The sequence below is a fragment of the Lactuca serriola genome, chromosome 1, assembly GCF_051521515.1.
Source record: "Lactuca serriola cultivar US96UC23 chromosome 1, Lser_US96UC23_V15, whole genome shotgun sequence".
NCBI classification, from domain to species: Eukaryota; Viridiplantae; Streptophyta; class Magnoliopsida; order Asterales; family Asteraceae; genus Lactuca; species Lactuca serriola.
Window position 1 is genome coordinate 79,255,411 of NC_136408.1, and position 11,706 is coordinate 79,267,116.

Here is an 11,706-nt window from a genome sequence, read left to right on the forward strand (position 1 = left end):
TTAATGAAGAGGAAACAAACCCGATCATAAGAGATTCCTCGAGATCTTGCAATGTCTCATCTAGAGATCCATTGCTGATTTTGTTGCTATGTTGATAATCATATTTATATATACTTTGTGCAATATCCCCGTTTTGATTGTCGTTGTGAATCTCTTTGAAATCTAAAAGGCTGGAATTGAAGGAAGCAATGATTGTAGATTAAAATTAGATTAGATTGATACAAATACAGAGCTTTGGTTCTGAAGTGTGAGAAAATGGAGATGTCAACGGTTTAAGCAAGAAAGTAAGGAGCGTAACTGTTTAATGGATTTGATCTTAGGAACAGTGTATAACATTTTGACAAATGTTAATGTTTATAATATAATGTATTGCACAAACAGAATCTTACAAGAAAATTTAGAGAGTAATTATTTTTTATAGAATTTTACGATCTCAATTAAATCTTACAATGGCAATTTTGTAAGACATAAAATAATTATATACTGAATCTTCGAAAACATTGATTGACTCGCTTTATTTTAATTTCCAAAAGGCTAATTCTTACATCCTAAAATAAAATAAACGATTTCATTCATTTTTTCATGTTGCCAAACATACAAAAAGGAAATAAAAGGCGGATATCAATTGTGATACGCAACCACCAAAAGACAAGTGTTTGCAAGGAGACAACGACAGTAACACGCCACGTGTCATCCTTCTCAACCACACCACACCCTCTCTATATATAACTTCCTCGACTCCATTCCTTCATCCAAATCCTTTTACAATTCAATTTCCGATCGAAGTTTACCGAACATATTTCACGAAATTCTCTACATCTCCCCATTCATCCAATCACAAGGTATGTTTCTCAAATCAAATCATGTTTCTAGGTATTCTATTTGATTCGGATTTTGATTTTGTGTTTGTGTTTCTGTTATTGTTTCAGATGGTGTCTGATGCGAGTAAGAAGAAGGCGGCTCAGAAGAAGGCTGCAGCTGCCGCTAAGAGAGGAGCTAAGACCGTTGCTGCTGCCGCATCGAAGAAGGCTGCGGCCATAGGTACGGTAAACGGGAGTTCCAGTTCCGATAATTTGGCGAATGGGATGGGGTCTCTTGCGATTTCTGATCGAACGTGTACTGGAGTTCTTTGTTCTCATCCTTTGTCTAGGGATATTCGGGTAAGTATGATGATCGAAATTGGATCGTTAATTACTTTGATCAATTTCCGTCTGATCACTGATGCATACAATTGATTCGTTTCGTCCAGATGAAAGGTTTTAAAACCTAACAAATTTATATCAAATTATTTAGTTTATAGTGTTCAAATACTTTGCCATGGTTATAGTTCAAGGCTGCATATAAGGAAATATCTAATCAGGGGTCTGAATATTAGGTAATTTAGGCCTAACCTAGCATCTCATACTTTGATTAGTTTGATACGTTTCCTTTATGATGTGACTGTTACTAAAAATTTGGTCATGTATGTGTGATTGCTTACTCGCTGTTCTTTGTATATCCACAATCTAGCTCATCGCATTACATCATAGAAGCTTAAGAGACTTGCAAGCAACTTAATTTTAGGTGTATGATTCACTCTGATGCCCTTGTATCATAGACGCTTTTAATCTTTATAGTGTGATTTTGCAAATGGGAGTCCATTTAGCCCAAATCATTCTGCCATTTGTTTTCCAAGGATCGATCACTTGGTACAAAAAGGTTTATGAGATTTTCTTATAAGCCTGATTAATATGTGTTATGTTTTATCTGCTAAACTTCTTTGAGTAGAATGAACCTATGATAAATGTTTTGTTGTCTGTTTGTTCTTGCTTCTATGAATGGAAAATCAACAAAAATATCCCCTTTTTAAGAATTTCTTGAAGCCCTTTTTTTCATTTAGTGGTTAAATGTGATGAACTTCTACTTTCCTAACAGGGATTTGGTTAGGATTATGAACTATAAGACATAAAATATGGGCTTGCAAAATTCTCTACCTTAAGGACCTTCAGTTTTTGTTTTAAATATCTAATATGAACATTTTATCCCTAATGAAATTTCACATATTCATCCCCACACTTTTTTAAAACTTTTAAAGGTAATGCCTTCAATTTCTAGGTTGGATACAAGTTGTGTTCACTAAGGTATAAATATGTAATCATAATATGATCATTTACCTTTGTTTGAGTACAAGTATAATTGCCTGAGGTACAACTTCTCAATTTAAACAGAATAAACACGGATATAAATTCTCTGGCTTCATTTTTGGTGTTGTTGTAGTTGGAGTTGAGATTGAGCAAATCATCAATGGCATCAATGGTGGAATGTTAGTGAAGAAGATGAACTCTTCATGAAACTGTTGGTGTCACTCAAGAAGATGAAATGCTCATAAACTTGTATAAGCAAAAGGTTGGTGAATAGTGAATACTGAATAATAGCTGGAGTTAAATAAACCCAATTCAACTTTTATCATATATCTTTATAATTCAAAAAATCCACATAATTAAGTTAACCCATGAATCCATATTAAAAAAAAAAGATTCTAACCTTTATTCAATTCATATAAGCTTATGGCCAAAATCCCATTTTACACCATAGTTTTTGTCGATTGATCATTGATTGCTTTTTTATGTCAAGAATAGCATTTACTGGATGCTGAGGTGGCACATGAACGATTTTGCTGACGTGGATTAATGTTTTGAGTTTTGACCTCTTAAATTTATATTTTCAGATAGAGTCTTTATCACTTACTTTTCATGGACATGATCTTATTGTTGATTCAGAGCTAGAGCTTAATTACGGGAGGTTTGTACTTTGTATTATTTACATTTATTTGATTTTTTATTTTTGTAATGTAATTATGAGATTTGACTTTGACTTTGACTTTGACTTTATAGACGATATGGTTTACTTGGGCTAAATGGATGTGGTAAATCTACACTTCTTACTTCAATTGGATGTCGAGAGCTTCCAATTCCTGAACACATGGACATTTTCCATCTCACTAGAGAGATTGAAGCTTCTGACATGTCATCACTTGAAGCTGTCATGAATTGTGATGAAGAAAGACTCAAATTGGAAGAAGAAGCTGAACGCTTGATTGGACAGGTCATTATCATCTTCCCCTCAACTTTCATGATATTTACTATTTTACCCTTCTCCAACCCATTACACCATAAAAGAAAAAAATTAAGTTTTTGTCATCGGTCCCGGTTTAGTCAAATACAAAATACAATTAAACGCAGTACAACCTGTTTTGTCATGTCCTGTTAAAAAATTGTTTTGTGTGGATTTAGGATGACGGCGGCGGAGAAGCGCTTGAGCGCGTATACGAACGGTTAGACGCGATGGACGCGTCCACAGCCGAAAAGCGGGCGGCCGAGATTCTAAACGGTCTCGGTTTCAACAAAAACATGCAACAAAAGAAAACCAGAGATTTCTCGGGTGGTTGGCGAATGCGTATCGCTTTAGCCCGAGCTCTGTTCATGAACCCGACAATCTTACTCCTCGATGAACCCACAAATCACCTCGGTCCGTCACTTTAAAAAAAATTCAAAATCATTTTTCATAAAAAGACGCTAACGCCCTTACATATGCAGATCTCGAAGCGTGTGTTTGGCTCGAAGAAACCCTAAAAAAATTCGAACGTATACTCGTGGTTGTCTCACATTCACAAGACTTTTTAAATGGTGTTTGCACGAATATAATCCATATGCAAAATAAAAAACTTAAAATGTACACGGGTAATTTCGACCAATACGTACAAACACGATCCGAACTTGAAGAAAATCAAATGAAACAATATAAATGGGAACAAGACCAAATCGCGTCAATGAAAGAATACATCGCCCGATTCGGCCACGGGTCAGCCAAACTCGCCCGTCAAGCCCAATCCAAAGAGAAAACTTTAGCTAAAATGGAACGGGGCGGGCTGACCGAAAAAGTGACCCGAGACAGAGTTCTTGTCTTTCGGTTCACTAACGTCGGTCAGCTCCCACCACCTGTTCTCCAATTCATCGACGTCTCATTTGGTTACACGCCTGAAAATCTCATTTACAAAAACCTAGACTTTGGAGTTGACCTAGATTCTCAGGTAGCTTTAGTGGGCCCGAACGGGGCGGGGAAAAGTACACTGCTAAAACTAATGACCGGAGAGTTGATGCCGACCGACGGCATGGTGAGGCGGCACAACCACTTGAGGGTGGCTCAATTTCATCAACACTTGGCGGAGAAGCTTGATTTGGAGATGTCGGCTTTGGCGTACATGATGAGTGAGTATCCGGGGAACGAGGAGGAAAAGATGCGGGCGGCGATCGGGCGGTTTGGGCTGACCGGAAAAGCGCAAGTGATGGCGATGAGTAATTTATCAGACGGGCAAAGGAGTCGGGTGATATTTGCGTGGTTGGCGTATAGGCAACCGCATATGTTGTTGTTAGATGAGCCGACTAATCATTTGGATATTGAGACGATTGATAGTTTGGCTGATGCGTTGAATGATTGGGATGGTGGGTTGGTGTTGGTGAGTCATGATTTTAGGTTGATTAATCAGGTGGCGCGTGAGATTTGGGTGTGTGAGAATCAGAAGGTGACTAAATGGGAAGGGGATATTATGGGGTTTAAGGAGCATTTGAGGAGTAAAGCTGGTTTATCGTAGGTTTTTTTTATATTATCAAGTCTTGATGATATATATTATTGTGTTTAATTTTAATTTTAATTCAATTAATATATGTATCGTAACGTTTGTAGTACAAATCATTGGGCTCTTTGATTGGATCATTCTAATCTCCAACAAGTTTAGTGATACCGAAACAATAAGGATTGAAATATTGTTTAAGGAAAGTGTGTAATGTGAATATGTGATGCAATCTTAATTAGCCAAAGTTAGTTGCTACCACATGGCCATTCATAAATTTTATATTATGCTTATGGGCGGAAAGACATTTAAGAAAAAAAAAAGGTTTGTTTTCAGAAGACTAAGAGCATAAAATGTTTTTTTGACCCTTTTTCTACCAAAACACACAAAAATAACTCTGGTTTTGCAAGGCATATTCTAAGTTTTAATAGTTGTTCCTTTTGAAATTGTTTGATGATGTAATTTTATTAATAAGTGTATTTAAAGAGCTGATCGAACAAGTGATTCCAAAACTTAACACCGAATCAATTTAAATACAATTCTAAAATGTTTAAGTTGAGCAATCTAACACTTTTTTGATCTTTTAATACAACTAATAAAATAAATGCAATTTTGAAATTTATATTATCCGTAATGATGGGAATGCTAATTATATTTTATAGCCAACCAATTTCGACATTCGTTTGGATTTTTGAGGAAGTAGAAAATATCAACTAAAATGTTAAAATATTGTAAAAAAGCCCGGATAAATTGATAATGGTAATATTTATTCTATATAGCTATATTCGAAAGAATGACTCAACTTTTATGATTTTCAACAACATTGATTACATACAATACACTAGAACTAAGCCGTCGTTAAAGATTTTGTCATATGATTATATTTACGAGTGATCAACCCATGATATGCAAAAGATTTATAATAATATTGTAAATATGATATAGGATGTCAAAATTTTCATTTAAAAATAAATAATCAAAAAACTGCTATTTATAACTTATTTTAATTAAATAAAATGCATATGTATCTGCCTTATAATATCGATTATTTTTTACTTGAATTTTATATGTGAATTTATATTTATCAACTAATTTAACCACTAAGTTTACCAATCATCAATTTCTATCGGTTAGATTTTCAACAATAACATTTTAACATGTGTTTTCTCGTTACAAAGGAAAAAAAAAAAAAGGAAAATCCGATTAATGACATTTGCATGTGCAATAAATAAACCATGAAAGGTCCCTATTTGGATAGTCAATTTCATGGACCACAGTGTGTCATCTTAGTACCAAAACTTCACACCCCAACCTCAAAACAACTTACATTTCATATATACACTTTTTCAATTTAAATTTACTTGAATAAGTGTTTTTAAAGTATATGTACAAAGTACAAACAGTCTCATTCTAATAGCCACCTTGGTAGGGATATTCATATCCAAAATTAATCCATGTTTCAAGATACAAAAGTGGAAAATAATCTCCACCAAGTTGTCGACCAAATCCAATGTTATATATTTGCGATTTCCAAGTCATATATTATAAAAGAGATCAAAGTTAAAAGATATCTTACTTTAAATCTAGCCTAATACCTTAACGAATTTTTAAGAAATAGAAAAAAATCTAGTTTTTCCAAAAATAGCCACACTTACCTGCGATTTTGTACCCTTTAGCTGTGATTTCCTTTGTTCTAACTGTGATTTCTTTTAATCTAACTATGATTTTCTCACGAATTTTAGGTTTTTTTTTATGTCCAAATGGTAAGAATATGACAAAAAAAACAATTTTTTTGTCGTAATAATAATAGAATTGATTCTAGAAGTCACATATGGTAGGATATATGACAACAAAATATAAATAATGAGAAGATTTTGGCAAAAAAACAGGTACAAGTACATGATGCACAGGTCATGCATCAACGACTTGTACTTTCATAGATGAAATCAGACACATGTACATTCACAGATGAACCACACAGTTGCGATTTTTGGCATTCTACCCGAGATTTCCTTTAAAATGAACAACCTAAATGCGATTTCCTCTCACGATAATTAGAAAGTGTGAAAATGTGAGGTATTTCTAAAGTTTTAGGTTTTTATACTTCTGACGTATGGGCCGAAATTGGAGCCAAACTGTAGCTTATGATGAGAAAATTACAATTAGAGGATACAAAATCATAGTTGTGACTAATTACATGTGATTTCAATGGTTATTTTCAGAAAACATTAGTTTTTAGTTTTTTTTTAAAAAAACTAATTAAAAAGATTAGGTTGTATTAAGAACTTTGGTTTTGTTATAAAATATGATCAAATAACAAGATAAATTATCAAGTAAAGAAAAACATGAGATTGAAGAGAACTTTTATTCTAATACTTGTATGGAATCATCAAAATTTTACAATACATAACACTCACTATTTATACTAGACAAAAAATATGAAAGGTGAAGTATGTTATGAATGCTCATTATAATGGTGCATAACTACACTCATAAAACTCATAATAATGTTTGTTATAATGCTTACTAATTATGGAGAGTGATGGGGGAATATAGGAAATTTTATAGTCATTCACTAAATAATAATTCATAACACTTCCCCTTGAATAACGATTATATCATGTTTCGTTAAAACCTTAATAGGTAAAACCTCATGGGTAAAACCTTTTATTAAAGAAAAAGAGTACATGAATAATAATAGATATTTGGAACAATTGCCTCGTTAAAAATCTTGCTAAGAAAACCCAGTGGGAAAAAGAGTACAATATGTTTCCAACTCCCTCTAATCATCATATCACTTGATTTCCTTAAAGCGTCGGATTCCAATGTTTCATACCATGTTTTCAAATTTGGATGTAGGAAATGTTTTAGTGAACAAATTGGGAATGTTGTTGCTTGATTGAATTTTCTAGATGTTGATGCCATACTCTTTTTGAAGATCATAACCAATTTGAGCAGTTTTGTTGAAGAATGAGTTCTTATGATGTTTGTTACATCAATCTAATCCATAATATTAACCTAAATTCCTAATAATTCACAAATAAAATTGCAAAGGTACGATCCTCATACTCTTGATGTTTCATTCTTTAATCTCCAAGTCGACTGGCTCTTGCAAAGTAGGGATGAGCATGAGATAGAATCAGTATCAATCCAAGAATCCCAAATACAGAAATGGATGAACAAAAAATTTGGTATTGGTTCCATTATAGATCGAGATTTGATACTAACTACTCATCCCTATTGCAAAGTTACAATATTTAAACATTTTATCTTATTGATGTTAAAAATTAAAATTATTAAAGAATTTTAGTTATTTTCTGGATTAAATTGTGATCGGAAATTAGGTGGTGGAAATTCCAACATATAAGTATTAACATGTTCTGATTATAAACGGGGATACATATATGCATGTGGGTAGACCTTGATGATTATTTACTAATGTAATAAGATACCGGATGCGATGATACCAAGTTTGAGAAATGGTTTGTAATTAGTATGAGTTGTGATCATCAATAACCGTTTCATACCCATGCCTATCGGTATATGTATATATCTTGACAAAGAGTTTTTTTTTTTTTTGAAACGGAAAATAATATAAATTTCTCTTTTGCCTGGGATAGAACTCAGAACCTCCTAGTTAATTGTTAGATCAGAAATCACCTTGGTAGCCTAGCCCCAACTTGTACATGTCTTTTTCACCAAGAGCTTCTATCATTTTTTTTATTTCCTGTCCGATTTGAACATTCAGACCAATTCCCCTGCTGAGGGGATATTGTTATTAATTGTTTAGATTTTTTTTTTTTTTAATATTTTAGCCAATAATTTCCTATAATATTATGTATATAAAATATGTTACACATATTTTTATCAAAAGAACTAAAGGGCGGTTCACAATAAAACTTTTTAATTTCACTTGCCAAGGATTTGCATATAGGCATTCCGATAACAAACATTTGAAAAAAAAAAAAAGAGTAGAGATTACGTTTTATAAATACACTATATGTTCAAAATTTCAACAGCTTTCCACCATGGTTTTATATGAATGCCAATTTTCACCATCTTCAGACCTTCTTTGCTTCTCTAATATCCACTCTAGCTCACTTGGTCTACAAGGTATCATCAATGCACCTTCATGGTCGAATCCATACTCTTCTGCAGCCCTCTCCAAGAGTCTTAAAAATTCAGGGTGTCTGAGATAAGTGATAGGAACAATAAATCTCCTTTCAACATAATCATCGGATGCTATCACAGCAAAGTGTCCTTCTTTCACGTCTTTTGGTACCATTTCTTGGCCAGAAAACGACTCTCTCCTTTTCTTGGCTAAGAAAAGACCCTTTTGCAATCTCTCCAGAACTAGCTTAAGCTTCAAAATACCGTTGTTTTTCTTACCATTACTACCACTTCTCACCTTTGCCATCTAAACTTTTTGATTTTTTTTTTTTAAAATGTTGTTTGATTTTTGAGTGCATTTCCTCTATCATATGTATCCTTATATAGTACCACTGTAGAGAGAGAGATATAGAGAGAGAGAGAGAGAGAGAGAGAGAGAGAGAGAGAGAGATTGTTTTTTGAACATTTGCATGTGCATGGAGATTGAAGTTCGAGTCTCAACGGGCCCTTCCCAAGGTAGAGTCACCTCTATATTATGGCCTACTTTATTGAGCAAATATTATAACGTTTTATATGCAAATTGTATGTATATATATCTATTAATCCTCCATGTCAAAATTTTACAAGATAATATCTAGTATATGTATAATATATATCTTATAATGGATATTAATTACTTGTCAAAAATATATAACCATTTTGGTTGTGGATTTGTACATGTTGCATTGCATGGTTCATATATTCTTATCTATCGTTATTAGGTCTTGATTTCATGTCGATGTTTATATATTTGCTATTTATATAAACTAATAATTCAAGATGTGTTTGACATGAGATCTATACAAGCAGCAGCCAGCCTTATCCTAATATATATTATTAAATTGTCATCGTAAAATTATTACTAAAACTTACATGTTATATATATATGACGCTAAAAGCTCAAGCAACAGGCCCTAACGTCCCAGCACACTATGACAACCACAATTCAAGTGATCATATCAGTTGTATTGTATCTTGGCTTCATGAAGTTGTACTTTCAATAAATAGAGTATGGGTACTGGTAGTAAGTACAACAAGACCTGAGCTGAGCGACAGAAGAAAGTGCATCAAAAGGTCAAGAAATGCCAGAGGGTCTCAAGTGCGCTTGATTAAGATTGCTCGAAGGATATTTCGTGTTTTTTTATTTGGTGTCGAGTTACTTCAAGACAAGAGTACCACCACCTTCGTTTATTGCAAGTCAGGACTGTCTTTTGGTCATTTTTATTATATAAAAGATAGTAATTTTAATCGTAAAAAAAGGTGATTTGATCACTTTAATCCAGTTATAATGAGTTTTTTTTTTTGGTTATATAGTATGTGTCCATGGAGTAGATGCATGTGATTAGCGTTAAATATAATAGCAAGAATGTAAGATGTATACATAAAAAAGATCTTAATTTTTAGCGTTTGATTTACATTTGTTTGATAGATTTATTTAGATAGTTTAGATAGTAGGTCCGACACAGGTGCTTTATAATTGGTTGGATGATTACTACGTCCAATTGTATGATACTATAAGTCGACCCCTTTCTTTTTATGTACAGTCAACCTCATATATGTTTTCTATAAAAGGGCACAGGAGAGAAAGGTGCCTTCAATCCATTGTCATAATATGATTTTAATTTTTAGGCTAAATTAAATGTTCCATCCTTGTCCTTGTGGTTTGTGGTATGGTCAAATTTATGGACACCGTATCTGCTAAATATATTTCACATACTCTATATGTCGTATGCATTTCATTAATACACAAGGGCAGCTAGAATGGTTTTTTTTTCTATGTTTCTCTCTTAGGGTATATCTAAACCCCACTTTATTTAATAATTTATATACGAATTATTAATATCATAATTATTTTGAATTATTTACATACATATTATATGTTTAGTTATATTTTTTAGAAAAAATTACACGGTTGGTCTATGTAGTTTGTCAAAATAGACTGATTCAGTATAACTATCTAAGTCTCTACACGCTAAGTCTCTCCCTTACTATGGTTTAAGTTTTATTGATTGTGTGATTGGTCATTGTGGTTTCATTATTTTTTCCTAACCGGTCTAGAATTACTATTTTACCCCTTTTGAATTTTTTATTCGTTTTTATTTTTTTCTTATTTTAAATACAACCAATACAAACACATTTAACCTAATCCTCCCAACCCGCCTTGCATCGACTCCTCTATCTCTTTCCCACCGCCGACTTCCCCCCTCCAACATTACCGGTGATGTTGAACTTTCATTGTATAACTCCATCTCCTCCATCTCTTTGTCGCCATCTTCCTTGTTCTCTCTCAAATCGAACCATTGTTGGCCCAAGCCATAGGTTCTAATGAACACATCAATACTGGGGAAATTGATTCAAGTCTCTACCTTGCATCACTAACGTTGTGATGGTGATGAGTATGACCGATGATGTGGGGTGGAGAAGATAAAGAACAAAACAAGTGATGGAGAGGGTGAAATAGTGTGTGAAGATTAAAATGTTGAAGGTTGTGATGGGGATTTCTTTGTTACAAGTTTAACGGATTATAGATAGTCAAGGGCTAGTGAGATTAAGATATGTAGGTTCAACATGGGTTAATGAACCGGTGGGCTTAAGTGTTGATGAAGACGATTCGATTATTTTGTGATCACCTTCTTATAATCTTCCACTACTAGAATCTAAGCCTTTAATGACGTGCGGACTATGACACATACTTATTTATGATACCCAAAAGTGCATGTCCTAAAAATAATGTCATTTGTCCTAAAATTTGAAGGATTTAGGATACGCATTTTTGCAGGTTCTAAAATTAGTGTAAAAAAGATTAAAAAAGACACAGAGAGCACCCATCACAAAAGGCGTGTGGGGTACAACTATCGTTTTATGTTTATTTAACTAAATGCGCGTCTATCAATTTTTCAACAAAAAATCGAGACTCTAGAGCTTTTTCACACATCACTGGTTCAAAG

At 33.4% G+C, this 11,706-nt stretch overlaps 2 protein-coding genes across 3 annotated transcripts; one reads left to right on the forward strand and one right to left on the reverse strand.

Annotated features, from left to right (window-relative positions):
* Nucleotides 1–704: 704 nt before the first annotated feature.
* LOC145093271 (ABC transporter F family member 1-like) lies at nt 705–4,870 on the forward strand. 2 transcript variants are annotated; one of them, XM_079031361.1, is made up of 6 exons: nt 705–842; nt 930–1,160; nt 2,708–2,781; nt 2,874–3,084; nt 3,273–3,507; nt 3,576–4,870. In XM_079031361.1, exons 2-6 carry the CDS (start codon nt 930–932, stop codon nt 4,628–4,630), a joined length of 1,806 nt encoding a protein of 601 aa, XP_078887487.1. In that variant the 5' UTR covers nt 705–842; the 3' UTR covers nt 4,631–4,870. The 2 variants fall into 2 exon arrangements, with proteins under 2 accessions (XP_078887487.1, XP_078887489.1); XM_079031363.1 differs by lacking the exon at nt 705–842 and adding an exon at nt 2,257–2,385 and having other exon boundaries at nt 1,022–1,160.
* A 3,751-nt stretch (nt 4,871–8,621) lies between these two features.
* On the reverse strand, nt 8,622–9,026 carry LOC145057590 (auxin-responsive protein SAUR50-like). Its single transcript, XM_079005461.1, has one exon. It carries the CDS (start codon nt 9,024–9,026, stop codon nt 8,622–8,624), a length of 405 nt encoding a protein of 134 aa, XP_078861587.1.
* Between the last annotated feature and the right edge of the window lie 2,680 nt (nt 9,027–11,706).